The sequence below is a fragment of the Bos mutus genome, chromosome 5 (genome assembly GCF_027580195.1).
Source record: "Bos mutus isolate GX-2022 chromosome 5, NWIPB_WYAK_1.1, whole genome shotgun sequence".
Taxonomy (NCBI): domain Eukaryota; kingdom Metazoa; phylum Chordata; class Mammalia; order Artiodactyla; family Bovidae; genus Bos; species Bos mutus.
Genome location: NC_091621.1, coordinates 116,506,450 through 116,523,576, shown reverse-complemented (window position 1 = coordinate 116,523,576; position 17,127 = coordinate 116,506,450). Strand labels below are relative to the sequence as shown.

Here is a 17,127-nt window from a genome sequence, read left to right as displayed (position 1 = left end):
ATTAAGTACGCTAGGCTCCCTGGTCCTTAACTATCTCCGGAGTTTGCTCAGACTCATGTCCATTGAGTTAGTGATCCATCCAACCATCTCATCCTCTGCTGCCCTCTTCTCCTTTTGTGTTCGATCTTTCCCAGCATCAGGGTCTCTTTCAGTGAGTCAGTTCTTTGCATCAGGTGGCCAAAGGATTGGATCTTTAGCTTCAACTTCAGTCCTTCCAATGACTGTTCAGGGTGGATTTCCTTTAGATTGACTGGTTTGATCTCCTTGCTGTCCAAGGGACTCTCAAGGGTCTTCTCCAGGCAACATGTGGAATCTAAATTCCCCAGCTAGGGATTGAACCCACGTCCCCTGCATTGCAAGGCAGATTCTTCACCCCTGGACCCCCAGGGAAGTCCCTGTGTGTAATCTCTGACTCGTTCCTCAGCCAGCACCTCCCGAGTATTTGTTTCCCAATTCCCTGGGACATCACTTCTAAGTAGCTCTGAAGTCTGTCGGAATCACTCTGCCCCACCGCCACCGTTCGAGTCCAAGGTGCCATCTTCACCCTTCACTTGGTCAACAGCTCCTGCCTCCCCCTGGTCTCCTGGTGTGTCCCTCCTGCCTTCTTGCAGACCATCATCTGCTCAACAGCCTGAGTGATCATTCCAGTATGCGCCTGTCATCATGGCATTCCCCTACTGACCACAAAAGTTGCTAGTTTAGTTTTCAACTCCAACAACTAATACAAGTGTTTCTGTTGAGACAACCATTGTGCTTTGTTGCAGCTGAAGCGCTTTCTGCTACTTCTTTCATAACACAGTATACCCAAAGGTTGAGAGTTAATAATATTAGTATATATACTGCTTCATCAAGAGCATTCTAAATCGAAACTGGCATTAGTTTTTTTTTCTTTTTCTTTTTTTTTTTTGCTACAAGTGCCTGACAGTGGAAAGTACAATGACCTTAGCAGGGTTTGGCACCACCGCCTTGGTTTGTGCTAAGGCAGCAGTCTAACCTAGATTGTTTTTGCAACATCTCTGCAATGTCAAGGTAGTGACAAGGACAAATAATGTCCTATTATTTTTATGAAAATGGCTTGATCTGGCAGACTCCCTGAAAGGGTCTCAGGGTCCCCATGGATCACACAGTGAGAACCCCACTAATCTGGAAATTTTGTATCCACTCTTCAAGTCTTAGTTATCTCTCTGCACAGACCTTTAGTTGTCCCCCAAACCTATTTTATCCTTCTTCCTGATAATAGAAGCCTCAATTTTTAGCTGAGCTCATGGTTGCCCAGATTTACGTAATATTTAAGTTATATTTCCCAACCTCCTTTTCAGCTGGGTATGGCTAAATGACTCAGGGCTTTTTTTTTTTTTAATATTTTTTCATTTGCCTGGGCCGGTCTTTGTTGCAACACTCAGGGTCTTCAGTTGAGGCATGCAAACTCTTAGTTGCTTCATGTGGGATCTAGTTCCCTGACCAGGGGTGGAATCTGGGTCCCCTACATTGAGAGCGAGGAGTCTTAGCCACTGGACCACCAGGGAAGTCCCTGGACGACTCCGTTTTGGTTAATGGATGTAAGTTTGTAAGTGCAGGTGTTAGGTGCGAGCTCTAGGGCATGTCCCTCAAGGGAGTGTGGGTGTCCTCCTTCAGGCAAGAATGTAAACACCCATCTTACACACCACCTGCTTGTTTTTCTCATTTATGTGGCCTCGCAGGCTCCAGTAAGCATTCAAGATTGTGACCCCTGACCCGGCCCAATTCTCTCCATTCATTTGTGTATTCAATAAGCATGCCATGTTTACCAGTCCAAGGCATCTGCTGGAACCCAGGGTATGCTGTTGTGCTTAGTCACTTCAGTCCTATCAGACTCTTTGTGACCCCTTGGACTGCGGCTCACCAGGTCCTCTGTCCATGGAATTCTCCAGGCAAGAATACTGGAGTGGGTTGCCATGCCCTCCTCCAGGGGATCTTCTCCACCCAGGGATCAAACTCGCGTCTTCTATGTCTCCTCCCTCTCCCGCATTGCAGGCAGATTCTTTACCACTGAGCCACAGGGGAAGTCCAAGGAACCCCGGGATGTTATGCTAAATAAACCAAACATGATTACTCTCAAGCCTGTGGCATGGACCCTACGTATTTAATAATTCCATCACAACTGGAGAAGGGCTACAAAGGGAGACCCACAGGGTGCTAGGGCAGCTTATCATAGGGAACCTTTCCTTCTTTTATAAAAAAATATTTATTCGACTGTGTTGGGTCTTAGATGCAGTGTGTGGGCTCTTTCGGCACGGGGGCTCCAGAGCCCGCAGGCTCAGGAGTTGCCGTACGTATGTGGGGTCCTAGTTCCCCAGAACTCCTGCATTGGAAGGCAGATTCTTAACCACTGGACCACCAGAGAAGTCCCAGGGAGCTTTATTTCAACCGGGGTGTTGAGAAAAGCTTACAGAAAGCATGTCCTAGTAACCATTCTAAAGGAGATCAGTACTGGGTGTACTTTGGAAAGACTGATGCTAAAGCTGAAACTCCAATACTTTGGCCACCTCATGCGAACAGTTGACTCATTGGAAAAGACTCTGATACTGAGAGGGATTGGGGGCAGGAGGAGAAGGGGACGACAGAGGATGAGATGGCTGGATGGCATCACCGACTCGATGGACATGAGTTTGAGTGAACTCCGGGAGTTGGTGATGGACAGGGAGGCCTGGCGTGCTGCGATTCATGGGGTTGCAAAGAGTCGGACATGACTGAGTGACTGAACTGAACTGAACTGAACTGAAAAGTGAAAGAAAATTCAATACAACAGAGGCCGAAATGAGACTGAAATTAATTTCTCCTCTGAAAGAAGCCTGGAGGTGGGTGATCCAGAGGTGAAGGGTAAGGGTGGGGAGCAGCAAACCGACCCCAGCAGCAGGATCAGCTGTTTGTATCTTGCTCCACACCCTCATCCTCCACATGACCCCTCCTCATAGTCTGAGAAGGATGCCAAGGTGCCCCAGTTGAATGAAGGTCCCTTTATGGTAAGATCTCCCAGAACACTGTGTAGCTTCTCCCATGAAAGCAATTGTCCAAGTGAAATAATTATGAAATTCTTGTTTAGTATCTGTTGCACCGGCTTCCTCCCTGGTGGCTCAGATGGTAAAGACGCCTGCAATGCAGGAGACCCAGGTTCGATCCCTGGGTGGGGAAGATCCCCTGGAGAAGGACATGGCGACCCACTCCAGTATTCTTGCCTGTAGAATTCCATGGACAGAGGAGCCTGGAGGGCTACAGCCCATTGGGTTGCAAAGAGTCAGACACACGACTGAGCGACTTTCACTTCACTTCATTTCAGTTCACTTCAGGGGCTGCAGGAGGACCTTATCAGTCTTAGCACCCAGTAGAGTGTCTTGGGCCTGGTAGACTGTTAAGTCTTGTCGAACATATATATATATATATTTGCCACTCCACACATCACGTAGAGTCTTAGTTCCCCGACCAGGAATCAAACCCATATCCCCTGCATGGAGTCCTAATCACTGGACCACCCTTTGAATACTTTCTTAGATATTAAATTTTATTGATATTGATCAATATTAAATTTATGAGGGTAAATACACATCCCATTAAATTTACCATTTTTACATGTTCACTTCTGTGGACATTAAGTACCTTCATGCTGTTATACAACCATCACTGGCATCCATCTCCAAAACTTTTTTATCTCCCCCTACTGAAACTCTGTCCCCCTTAAACCTAACTCTCTGCTTTTCCCTCCCCCAGCCCTGGGCTGTTAAATACTTTCTGAATGAATGCGGAGGGGCTGAAATAAGGGTCACAGACTTAAAGGTCTGTAGGAGCCTACTGGTATTATAGCTGAGAAAAACAGGCTGGTAGTAACAGCAGAGAGGGGTGAGGACCGAGGTAAACAGAGGCCCTGCCTCAGCTAAGGAGGGCAGCCACCAACCGCACAGCTCCAGCTGAGCTGACAGTGGAGGTTGTGCTGGAATGTGATCCCAGAGTCTCCAGCCTCTGCCAAAATTTCAAGAGAAGGTGGAAAACCAGACATTTATGTAATATCTCCTCATTTTGGTGTTGGCAACTAATTTTATGTTTTGTTCTAACACTGAATAAATCACCCAAAGCCTTCTAAGGGCTGGATGGAGCTCAAGGCCCACCAGTTTGCAACCGATGGACCAGACAGATTGTGTGATGCCACCCAGCTCTTGGTCTGTGGCCCGTGACTGCCTGTGAAGAAGCATTCCCAGGAAGCGATGCCCAAAGGACCTGGCTCTTGAGGCATTGGTCCTTGGGGTTTTCAAATGGGAAAAGCAAAGGGGAAGAGACAGCAAGTTTTTTCTAAATGTATTGAACATTTAGAACATTTCCATAGCTGTGTATTTTATTTAACTGTTATATCAGTGGTCGGGCATGAGTATTATTTTCCAGACCATACAGATAAGGAAACTGAGGCTTGAAAATTTTAAGAGACTTGTTCATACCCAGTCGCTCAGTCATGTCTGACTCTTTGCGACCCCATGGACTGTAGCCTGCCAGGCTCCTCTGTCCTTGGGATTTTCCTGGCAAGAATACTGGAATGGGTTGCCACTTCCTCCTCCAAGGGATCTTCCTGACTCAAGTATCAAACCCAGGTCTCCAGTGTCTCCTGCATTGCGGGTAGATTCTTTACTGCTGAGCCACCAGGGAACTAGCAGTCACAAAGCTAGTAATCACAGCTGATGGATTTGAACTTACCTCCGTGGATGGTCCCCCCTCACCCTACTGGCTCTCCTCTGCAGTAAGAAAGTGCAGAGTGGGAGAGGCCTCCAAGATACGGATGTGGGGTTAAAAGACACAAATTACTATGTATAAAATAAATAAGGAGCAAGAACATATCACACTGCACAGGGAATATAGCCAACATTTTGTAATAACTATTTTTTAAATTATTTTTTATTGGAATATAGTTGCTTTACAATGTTGTTAGTTTCTACTGCACAGCAAAGTGAATCAGCTATACCTATACGCGCATGCACGCATGCTAACTCACTTTAGTTGTGTCCGACTCCGTGTGACTCTATGCGACCCCATGGATTGTAGCCCACCAGGCACCTCTGGCCATGGGATTCTCCAGGAAAGAATGCTGGAGTGGATTGCCATGCTCTCCTCCAGAGGATCTTCCTGATTAGGGATCGAACGCATACATATACATATATTCCCTCTTTTTTGAATTTCCTTCCTATTTAGGTCATCACAGGGTACTGAGTGGGGTGCCTTGAGCTATACTGCTAAGTCGCTTCAGTGGACTGCAGCCTACCAGGCTTCTCCGTCCAAGGGATTCTCCAGGCAAGAACACTGGAGTGGGTTGCCATTTCCTTCTTCAATGCATGAAAGTGGAAAGTGAAAGTGAAGTCGCTCAGTTGTGTCCAGCTCTTAGGAACCCCATGGACTGCAGCCTACCAGGCTCCTCCATCCATGGGATTTTCCAGGCAACAGTACTGGAGTGGGGTGCCAGTGCCTTCTCCCCTGAGCTATACAGTAGGTTGTAATAACTTTAAATGAAGCATAACCTATAAAAATATTGCATCACAATGTTGTTGAGATGAATATAATATTGTAAATCAACAGTACTTCAAATGAAAAAAGAAAGGTGGTCCAGTGGCTAAGACTCCTTGCTCCCAGTGCAGGGCACCCAGGTTCGATCCCTGGTCAGGGAACTAGACCCCCTATGCTAAACTAAAGATTCTGGTTGCCACAATGATGATTGAAGATCCCAAGTGCACAACTAAAGACCTAGTGCAGCCAAATAAATAAACAAATAAATATTAAAAAAAGAAAGAAAGTACATAAAAAAAAAAAAAGAGAGAGAGAGAAAGAAAAAAGGCCAGGACGAGGCCAAGGGAGTGGAGGGGGTGTGAGGCCATCAGGTCATGTGGGGCTTCTGAGGCAGCCTCACCAGGATCCCTCACACCTAGAGAGAGATTTTCCGTTTTCACAGCTCTTTCACATTTGTTAGCAAATGCGACTATCCTCACTCTACAGAAAACGAAGCCACAGTTAAGCTCTCTGCCCCCTCACATGACTGTAGGAATGGAGCATGGGGATTTCCAGAAATCTCCTGATACAGTTCTTGATACGAAGCTATTTTTACTGTGTGTGTTTTGCCTCCCTTCAGGTGGTAGGGAAGGCCAAGTCGGGGTGGGGGAACAAGACATGGAGGCCAAGCTGCTGACAGAGTGCTGGGCTGCTCTCAGAGCCCGGAGGTTAGAAGTCCCAGGTGGGGCCCTGCGGTGACCTCCTCACCAGTTACTCTGCAGCTGCACTCACAACGTCTGCAAAGCGGTGGGGCAGGGCTGGGGGCTGGGGGCTGGGGGGAGATGGGGAGGGGTCACCACCGAAGCTGTTCCTAGGGAGGCAGAGTCTGGCAAGGCTGAGCCTCCTCCGCCCTGGCCACATTCCTCCCGACTTTATGCAACTCTGGGAGGGTGGCTCCCAGGCCTCCCGCCCACAGGCAGTGTGAACAGGCACATTTCTGAGCCCAGCCTGGGCCCAGCCAGCTGGCAGCTGCAGGCCCTGAAGAAACTGTCAGTCACAGAGTGGAGCAGGCAGAGCCCAGCCCCCACCCCTACCTCCCTCCCTTCAAAGGCTGAGCCCTGTCATGGGGTGGGGCCTCCCAGGGAAACCTAAGTCACCTCCTTTGTGTGTGCCTGAACCCCAATACCTCTGGCCGGTGAGATAGATGGGGCAGAGAACTTTTTGGAACTGTCCTGTCCGGAGGAGATGAGCAGACCGGGTCAGGGTGGGGGACACTCTGGCAGACCCGAAGGAGCACCGGGTGGCCTCTCGGCTGACACACTTCACTCAGCCAAGCCCTGGACCTTGTTTGGCAGAACTCTGGATGGCAAACCTGGAGGGGGCCGGCAGGTCCCTGCAGCACTGGGGATGGGGAACTCAGAGAGGCCTCTTCCCCGTCTTGGCCTATTTCTCCTTCAGGCACTGTTCCCCACCAGGATGGCAGGGTGCAAGAAAGCCCCTACAATTCCTGCCTCCTTTTTGTTTTTAAGATTTTTTTTTTTATGTGGACCATTAAAAAAAATTTTTTTTTTTCATTTATTTATGGCTGTGCTGGGTCTTCATTGCTGTGTGGCTTTTCTCTAGTTTCAGAGAGCCAGGGCTACTCTCTAGTCACAGAGCACAGGCTTCTCACGGTGATAGCTTCTCTTATTGCAGAGCATGGACTCTAGGGTATACGTGCTAAGTTGCTTCAGTTGTGTCTGACTCTTTGTTGCAATGCTATGGACTGTATCCTGCCAGGCTCCTCTGTCCATGGGAGTCTCCAGGCAAGAATACTGGAATGGGTTGCCATGTCCTCCTCCAGGGAATCTTCCCGACGGAGGAATGGAAACTGCATCTCCTGCGACTCCTGCATTGCAGGTGGATTCTTTACCTCTGAAACCCCTGTGACACGGCAGTAGACAACTAATACACTCCCTTCCTTCTTTTTTTTTGGCTGTGTCACGCAGCTTGTGGGATCTCAGTTCCCAGACCAGGGCTTGAACCCCGGCCCCAGCAGTGAAACCCTGGAATCCTAACCACTAGATCACCAGGGAATTCCTCTCCCTTCCTTTTTAACAAGGACCTAAGCTGAGAGTCCCTTGGACTGCAAGGAGATCCAAACAGTCCATTCTGAAGGAGATCAGCCCTGGGATTTCTTTGGAGGGAATGATTCTAAAGCTGAAATTCCAGTACTTTGGCCACCTCACAAAAAGAGTTGACTCAATGGAAAAGACTCTGATGCTGGGAGGGATTGGGGGCAGGAGGAGAAGGGGACGACAGAGGATGAGATGGCTGGATGGCATCACTGACTTGATGGACATGAGTCTGAGTGAACTCCGGGAGTTGGTAATGGACAGGGAGGCCTGGCGTGCTGCGATTCATGGGGTTGCAAAGAGTCGGACACGACTGAGCGACTGAACTGAACTGAACTGAAGCTGATTCCTCTCACAGCCCCCATGGGCTCCCTGCCTCCTGGTCGCCCCTTCCCCTCCCTCCAGCCTGGAACATCGGTTTGGAGATAAACTTGCTAATACAGGGTGGATTTGCCTGGCTCCCTGGAAGGCCCTAAGAGGACACAAAAAGGGTCCAAGCTTATCTTGCTGGATGGGGAGTGGGGCTGGAGGCCAGAGGGGCAGGAGGAGGAATGTGAGAGCCCCCCCCAGGAGAGACCCCACAGAGACAGTGGGAGGGGAGAATTAATCAAAGGAGAGCTGCTGTTCCCTGCCCCCACCCCCTGCCTGCTCTTCCTTCCTCCCTCTGCTCTTCTCTTCCTCAGTGGGTGGAGGAGCAGGTGGCTTCTTGTCCCCTCCCTGTCCCCTTTATGCAGGAACTTGGGGAAGTCCCTGTACGGAGCCCATGAATCCTCAGTGACTCCTCTCAGAAGCCCAAAGGGCAAGAGGGTGTCACCCCATAGAGAGGAAAATACCACCCACAGAACTTTCCAGGAAACCCCTGCCCCTTTAAAACCTGCCCAAAGAGCAGGTCTTGGGTCTCCTGGCAGCCCCCCAGCAAGGGGTGGGGATGGTGTTTAACAGGATGCTCAAAGAGACCTTGGGCCTCTCCTTACAGTGCCACCATCCCTGGCTAGCCCAGAGCCTCTTTTGTGCACTTCTGCCTGTGACAAGACAAGGGTCACCACCATCCTAAGGTTGGGGACCTCAGGTGCCCTCAAACCGATGCCCCTCCCCACCAGGGCTCTGCAGCCATGAAGAGGCCCCTCTCCCTGTTCTGTCCCCAAGTCTCTGACCATTGTGCCTCCACAGGGCAGGTCTTCAGCTGCGTGGTTTGTGTCTGTGTTACTGAGCAGGGCACACCAGGTCGGGAAGTGGCAGGGGGTGGGGGCAGGGGACAGCAGCAGGCTGTCCCTTTGCAACAACCCACATCTGTGCACTGGTGCACAACCACTCCTGCCCACTTGCCCTGTGTTTCCCCTTCAACCAGGGCGACAGACCCTTCAGCCTGAGTCCAGGCTGGGTGCCCACACACTGTAGGCAGAGGGTTGGGTCTCTCTCTGGGTGCGGTTGGGCTGAGTCCCGCTGTGTGTGTGTGTGTGTGTATGCGTGTGCTCTGCTAAAGCACTGTCTCTCAAGCCCCAGAGGAACATTCCCCTCTTAGACAGACAAACACAGACAGAGGGAGAGGGACAGGCGGGCTTGCTGCTTTCCTCCTTCACAAATGGATGCTTGGCCCTTTTATCATCTGATGTTTGCAACAACCCCTTTGGGTGCATCATCATCCCATTTAACAGGTGAAGAAACTGAGACTCAGAGACTAGCTCTGGTCACATCAGCTCATCCAGGATCAGAAGCCGGGTCTCCTGACCTCTGAAGCTTTAGTGGCAGCCAGTGTCTGCTTTTGTTCCCTACTTGGGGACTTGTTCCCAGGACTCCCCTGGGGACCCGGTGACGTGTCCTGAGGGTGCACAAGGCAGGAGACCGCTGCCAGGTCACGCTCATGTGCAGACCGTGGACAGTGCAGCCACAGAGACAGAGCCAGCCCACCAGCTGCTGAGCCCCCTGGTCCCAGGTCCCTGCACTGCCAATCTGCCCCGGCTCTGTGACCTCCAGTGGTGTGTGACACACAGTGACCGCTGGGTGGCAGTGTGTTCTCATGCCTGGGAATAGACAGGTCACCCATGGCTGTGGAACGTGGGGGTGGGGTGGAGGCTGCCACTCAGAAAGGTTGAGAGACCCCCCCCTCACCCGTCTCGGAGAGGACTCGACTGGCAGGGCTGCTCCAAGAGTGTGTGTGTGTATGTGTGTGTGTGTGTGTGTGTTGCAGCCAAAGGGCCAAGGACAGTGCTGAGGGTCAGGCGCGCATAGCGGGGCCAAAACAGCAAAAATAAAGGAAACCAGGGCAGCCAGCACAATGTGAGCTGAAGGATGGAGGAACGGACTAGAGGAGTGAGGGCTTCTCAGACGTTCACGAAAAGACTACCCAGGAGAGAGAAAGAGTAAGACAGAGAGAGAGAGACCAGGATGAGAGACTCTCCAAGAAACCAGGAACGGAAAAGAGGAAGAGGTGAGCCTGGCTGGGGAAAGTAGGTCAGAAGGCCAGTGTGAGAAGGGAGCCCCAGAGGTTGGGCAGAGACAGAACATCCCCTATGCAAGAAGGGACCAGAATCAGGCTTGCTGCTGACGGGGAGTTTATTTGGATTGAGCTGAGGAGATGAGGATGGCTGCCCGCTGCAGGTCAGGGTTGCTCTGGCTGCAGCTGTGGCTGAGACTCCGGCTCAGGTTCCGGTTCCGGTTCTACCTCCGGATCTGGTTCTGGCTCCAGCTCTGGCTCCAGCTCCCCTGTCTTGCTCGAAGCCTGAGAGGGGTGAGTCCCATGCTCTAAGGCAGAGAATCTTCTGGGTCGCCACTGCAGAAAGAAGACATGGAGGGTAGGAGGAGGAAGAGGGGAAAGGGAAGAAGCTATTCTTCCCAGCTCCCTCCCTGCCCATCTGGTCCCAGGCCATTCAGCACCCCCTACCCCACCCCACCCCGTGAACCTTCCTTGGGTCCTTTGGGCACAAGGCATCCCTGGTGTGCAGAGGCTCATGAAGAGGGACTCTGAAGCAAGTTCAGGGTCCACTTTGCTCATCTTCCTCAGAAAGGGGTGCCAGACAGCATGCTGAGGACTGGGGAGGGAGGTTCCCGGCTCACCTGTCTTCTCCAAAGGTGAAAGCTAGAGGCTCCAGTCACCAACAGAAGCAGGAACAGGAGACCAAGGATGAGGAGAGGGAGGTGAGCTGTTCTCCCCGCCCCCAGGGCTCTCCCAGAGCGCTGGGCACCTATGGAGAGAGGACAGGATTGGAACAGAGACACACACACACACACCACACACAGGGTCTCAGCTGGAAGGACATCTAGCCACACTGCCATATTTTACAGACAATGAAACCCGGAGAGTTTAAGGGACTTGTCCAGGGTCACTCAGCTAATTCGTGGTGGAAGTGGGTTGGGCCTTGACAAGAGCTCGTAGTCAGCTCCCTGGTTGGAAAGGGAAGAGTGGGGGTGGGATTCGGTCTGGAAGTGGGATGGAGGGGGCTGGTCTGGAGCTGGGGTTGTGGCGCTGTGGGTCTCGGACCTGGATGAGACAGCTCGGTGAGGTACACCGCGGTCCCGAGAAGCCTCTCCCCCTGGTACAGACGGCACTGCCAGGGCTGAGAGAGGGGTCTGGCGTCCGGTGTCAGCAGCCAGGGGCCTGGGGAACGCCTTTGAGACCGCTTGTCCAGGGGGCTCCACACAAAGCGCTCTTGTCCAGATGCCGGAGTCACCTCACAGAAGGGTTTTCTCAGGCTGCCAGATGATCCATAGGGCTTGGGAGTGACTGAAAAAATAGAGGGAAGAGATCTTTGGGGGACCTGATCCCCTTCCTTGAAAGCATAGGTTCTGCCCAAGTCTTTATTCACCTGGGCTCTGACTGGGTGAACTTGAGGAGAGGAGATCAGGGTCAAGGCCAAATTAATCTCAAGACAAAGCTCTGATCAGGTCACTCTGCTACCCCCAAACTTTCCAGGCTCCCTACAGCCTTGGGGGGAATGTTCAAACTCAAACTGGCCCGGAGGGATCACATAAACTGGTATCTTTTCAGATTCTTTTTTGTGACTTTTATTCAAAGACTCAGAACCCCCAATATCAGTCACGTGAGTTGGTCCCCAGAAGACTTTGCACTTTTTCTGCCTCCATGCTATGGCTTACATCTGTGTCCCCTAAATGAACCCTGTTCCCATTTCTGAATGTCTAGAAAGCAGACCAACTGATCTAGAGATGGGACTTCCCTGGTGGCTCAAATGGGAAAGAATCCACCTGCAATGCAGGAGACCTGGGTTCGATCCCTGGGTCTAGAGACAGAGCACTGGAAGCCATGTGGTGAGGGATGGGGGTAGGAGGAGACAACCGATGAAGGACCTTGAGCTGACCGTGGTGTACAGGCCCCTGAAGACTTGATGGCATAGATACCCGAGTTTAGCCCCAACCTGGCTCTTCCCAGCTGTGTGACTTTGAGAAAGTTCCTTCTCTGTAAAACACAGACAACAGTATTTCTCCCTGGTGGTCCGGTGGTTAAGAATCGTCCTTCTAATGCAGGGGACACAGTTTCGATCCCTGGTCAGGGAACTAAGATCCCACATGGCAACTAAGCCTTTGCACCACAACTACTGAGCTCTGATGCTACAACTAGAGAGAAGCTGGTTTGCCACACGAAGACCCCACACCCCACAATGACGTGAGTAGGTATTTTTAAAATTCATGATAATAAAAAAGAAGATGACTTTGGACAGAAAGAACTGGTAGACTGTGGCAACTGATTAGGAGGAAGGAGGCCAGGTTTCAGGATGAGTAGAACGTGATTGGAGTTACTGATGCAGAAGTGACTTAGCAAGAGGACTGGGTATGAGGAAAAGATGGGGATCAGAGTGAGGCTGAGTGTGGGTACCATATCTAGGTAGAGATACGTGGGAAACAAGTGGAAATTCAGCCCTGGTCTTTGAGATATGGGTTATTTATTAGTAGATTCATTTATTCATTCAACCAATATACATTATTAAGCACCTACTATGTGCACACATACATGCTAAGTTGCTTCAGTCATGTCTGACTCTTTGCAACCCTATGGACGATAGTCTGCCAAGCTCCTTTGTCCATGGGATTCTCCAGGCAAGAATACTGGGTTTCTATGTCCTCCTCCAAGGGATCTTCCCGACCCTGGGATCGAACCAGCGTCTCTTATGTCTCCTGTGGTGGCAGGTGGCTTCTTTACTACTAGCACCACCTATGTGGCACTACCATTTAGTGGCCACAGATGAGCACTGCAGACACGGCAAGCTGTGATAGTTACCAGTCAATCAACACATACTTTCTGAGTCTGGTGTTTTCTCCTATGTTTCTTTTACACTGTCTTGAAAAGCCCTTGTTCAGTAAATATTTGCTGACTGTGAAAGTCGTTTAGCCGTGTCTGACTCTTTGCAACCCCATGGACCATACAGTCCATGGAATTCTCCAGGCCAGAATACTGAAGTGGGTAGCTTTTCCCTTCTCCAGGGGATCTTTCCAACCCAGGGATCAAACCCACGTTTCTTGCCTTACAGGCAGATTCTTTACCAGCTGAGCCACAGGGAAGCCCAAGAATACTGGAATTGGTAGCCTATCCCTTCTCCAGCGGATCTTCCAGACCCAGGAATCGAACTGGGTCTCCTGCATTGCAGGTGGATTCTTTACCGACTGAGCTATCAGGGAAGCCCTATTTGGTGACTACAGGACTGATTTATCAACTCCCCCCAGTCCAGACTGCCTCCTGCAACTTTAACTCAATCCCTGGCTCCAAAGTGGGCAAGGATTCTGAAAATAAATATTCCACCTCTTTGGAACCATTCAAACTTCTGTGACCTCTCCTTCTAACTTCTCTGACCCTCCCCCCAATTCAGAGCTGGGGAGTCCCTTACAGAAGAGTGGAACATTCATCCAGTGACTCAGGGGAGATTTTCAGTTTCTGTTCATTATATGGGGGCGAGAAAAGAAGAGGCCAAGGGGGCAGCCCGCACAATTGTGCCCAGGGGGCTGGCATCATGAGGTGGACTTGCCCAGTCTTTGCCCAACCAACCTGCTCTTCCTGTCTTGTCCCACCTGCTAACCTGTGATGACTGCCAAAGTGACAGTGGCACTGAGCTGCCGCCCTTGCAGGTGGACGCGGCAGGTGTAGGTCCCGGCCTGAGCCTGACCCACAGCCTCCAGTCGAAGGGTAAAGTTGTTCCGGTCTCCAGCCACCAGGAGATCAGGGCCTCCCCCGGGCGGGGTCCACATGGCAGTGAGAGAAGACTGGATCCCCACACCGGGAGGCAGGCGGCAGGGCAGCTCCACCTTGGAACCGGCTCCAGCGTACACTGTCAGAGGGGCTCGGGGCTCCAGGCCTGCGGAGAAAAGGGAACCCCGAGTTACAGCTGAGGAGTACAGAGGGGCTGGAGCACTAGGTCTGCGGGGGAGGCGGGCAGAAACATGAAGGAAGTGGTCCGGTTTAAAGGGTGCTAAGGAGCAGAACAAGGTGGATGAACAAAGGATGCCAAGAATGCCCAAGGCAGGCCGGCAAGCGGAAGACCAAAGACTGGCACGGGAGGCTGGATGGCCCAGGGAAAAACTCGAAGGGGAGAAGCTAAAGAAAGGCCATAAAGGGAAAAAGAAAGGGGTGGGAGAGCGAGGCCCAGAGTAATCACAGGTTTCATCCACTGCCAGAGACTTGATCTGGGGGCTCAGAAGTCAGCAGAAGGTGTCGGGGGGCAGGAAGGGGTTGTGGTCAAGTGTGAAGGCAGACTGGAGGAGTTACCCAGAACAGCTAAGTTGTACGTGATGGAGACATTGAAGCCATCTCTGTAGGTGAGACTGCAGCCCCAGGTCCCAGAGTCCAAGGAGCTGACTTGGGGCAGGAAGAGGAAGTTTCCAACTAAGTGATGATGTGGGGACTCCTGAACAGGGACTCTGCCTGGGCCTCGGAACCAGTGCACGGAGGCTGGGAGGTCAGGGCGGCTGAAGGAGCAGTTCAAGACCACCCAACTGGAGGTCCACAGAGGCCCTGGGGGGCTGGCGGTCACTGGACAGACAGAGAAGGTTGATCAGCCTGCTTGCCCAACACATCAGGTCAGCTAAGCTGGAAGCTCCTGGAAACAGGCGCCTGGTTGTAGACCTCCTTGTCTTCTCCCTCCCAACCCTCCTCCAGACCACCTACCCAGCCCAGAGCCTGGCCCCTGGAGGTGCTTCAAATACAAGCCCAAGAGTCCGGTGCCTACTTCCCCCGCCCCCTGCCTCCAGTTCACTTGGCTTGGCCTACCCTCCCTTTCTCCAGATCTTCCTTGAGGATCTCCTTAAGCCCACTCTCTGAGTTACAGGTATCTAAATTGAGTCACTCCAGCCCCTCAGTCTCCCCTCCAAGGAGTGCCTCCCCTCCTCCACCCTGGCACTCCAGCTGTGGGTGGGGGAAGGAAAGCTCAAGGGGTGATACGATCTCTCCACCGAGCCCGCCCTCCACCCCCCCCACCCCGACGTGCTTTTCTGGGGGCACCTCCCATCCTGCAGACAGGCTCACCACCCCCTTCCGCCCCTGGGCTGGAAGCTCTCCGGCAGGGCCAGGGGCGCATCCTTAGAAGCACAAGCAGCCTATGCCCTGCCCTTCCTGCCTCCTGGGCCGCGGGATACCGGGCGCCCTCCTCCCAGCCTCGCTCCCCGCGTCCCGCCCCCACCTACCCGCCGCCTGGCCCACGCGCAGACGGAGGCGGCAGGCAAGGGCGCGGTTCCCGAAGCGCACGGCGGCGTGGTACTCGCCGGCGTCGGCGCGTCGGGCCGGGCGCAGCCACAGCGAGAAGTCCCCACGCTGGAGGCCCATTTCTTCCAGCTGCACGCGGGGCTGCAGGGGCAGCTTGCCAATGCGCAGGCCTCCGGGGGCCAGCCTCAGCACTGTGTAGCGGCGGGGCCCGGGACCCCGGGGGGTGGGCGCCGCGGAGCCACTGGACGGGAGAGAAAGATGGGACTGAGAAATCCGAGGGGAAGAAGCCCCGGGGAAGAGGCAGTCCAACCACACCTTGAGGATGAGGGAGTCCACCCACAGGGAAGATTTCTGAACTGCTAACCGTCCTGTCCCCTCGTTCCAATTGGGCCAGCACCATCCACTACCGGAGAGGCAGCCGTGCCTGGGGATGCAGGTGTGAGGGTAGCAGTCTGCAGAGGATGGGGGGAGGGGCAGGAATAGGGGGGCGCCTCTGTATTTACAGAGGGCTGGGTTGGGCTTTAGAGCCTAAATCTAGATGCCATTACCGCTGAATCTGGGGATCCCTGTCATCGCAGTTTGGGGTGCATACCTCTCTGGTACATGCTGCCAAGTGACTTGTCTTGTCCGCGGAAGGCTGAGATCCTGGAGGGGGATTGTGGGGCTGCAGGGGAGCTGGGCAGGAGCCCCCTCCTGGGCCCACACCACTGGGACCTCTGCCCCGGGCTCTGGAGCCTCCACTGGGGAGGAAAAGAGAGGCCAAGGGGAGGGGCCATGAGCCGAGAGACTTCAAAGCAGAGAAGGAGCCTCCGAGTTTTTCCGAGGGAGAAACTGGGCAGAAGGGAGACCTTGGGTTTCTGCCCCTTCCCTGCCAAGGGGGAGACGAAGAGAGATTTGGGGGGCTGAAATGGCCCCGAGGAAGGCATAGGAGAATCCACCCAATCTAAGGACCTTGGCATCTGTGTGGTCACCGAGAGCTCCCTGCTGAACTTCTGCTATGGATCTGGAGGTCAACCCTCCCAGAGAGTAGTCCCCATCTTACCTGCAGCCGCCCATAGGAGTTGCAGAAACAGCCAGACCTGGAACCAAGCCTCCCACAGCATCTCCCTCGAGGCCTGGACCACACAACCCTCCAAAGGCAAGAGTTCGGAAAGTGGGGAAGGACTAAAGTTTGAAAGAGAGGTTCTGCAATGAGGGAGTCAGAGGAAGAGAATCTAGAAAAAAGAGGGATGGAGGCTTGGAGAGAGAGGGAGGAACCAGTGACCAGAAGCTGGAGTCTAGAGGAAAGCCAGACAGATCAGGTAGCCTGAGGTGGGGGTCAGGGGAGGGGTGGGGGTCCCCAGGAAAGGGCAGGGTGCAGGCAGAGTGGAGGCACAGTGGCTGTCTTGAGCTGGAGGCTGTTCTACTGCTTCCAGGGCCCTGGCCCCTGTCCCTTCTGCCTTCCCTCCACCTTCCCCACTTCCCCTCCCCATTGCCCCCCCCCCAACACCACGGGGCTCACGGTTTCGCTTCGCAGTGGAAAGTCTGAGGGGGCTGATTCCCAGCAGCGTTACCCTCCACCCTTGTGGTGGCGCTCCCCTTGTTTATTTCCTCAGTCCTGGGTGTCCCCACCGCCCCCTCCCCCTCCCCCACCCTTGACTGGTCTCTTTCCCGGGGGAACTTCTGCCTCGAAGTACCCACTTGCTCATTTCTGAATTGCCTCCCCAGGCCCCAGGTTCATACTGTCTTGGCAAGCCCTTCCCTTGGTGCTCATCCCTTAATGTCCCAGAACTTCATTACCCTGTCCACCTGCCTCCCTACCCATCAAATGACCCCTAGAAGCTTTATTGAACTCTAAAAGATGTTAGGTCTGAAGGGCACCCTAAGCACAGGGGA

The 17,127-nt window shown here is 52.9% G+C and overlaps 1 protein-coding gene across 1 annotated transcript; it reads right to left on the bottom strand.

The window, feature by feature from the left end:
- Nucleotides 1-10,153: 10,153 nt before the first annotated feature.
- Nucleotides 10,154-16,853, bottom strand: LAG3 (lymphocyte activating 3). The gene is made up of 8 exons (XM_070370104.1): nucleotides 16,295-16,853; nucleotides 15,845-15,992; nucleotides 15,234-15,493; nucleotides 14,320-14,583; nucleotides 13,634-13,909; nucleotides 11,089-11,331; nucleotides 10,665-10,792; nucleotides 10,154-10,380 (listed from the first exon to the last, which is right to left on the bottom strand). The coding sequence occupies exons 1-8, from the start codon at nucleotides 16,353-16,355 to the stop codon at nucleotides 10,210-10,212; spliced, it is 1,551 nt and encodes a 516-aa protein (XP_070226205.1). The 5' UTR covers nucleotides 16,356-16,853; the 3' UTR covers nucleotides 10,154-10,209.
- Nucleotides 16,854-17,127: the final 274 nt, after the last annotated feature.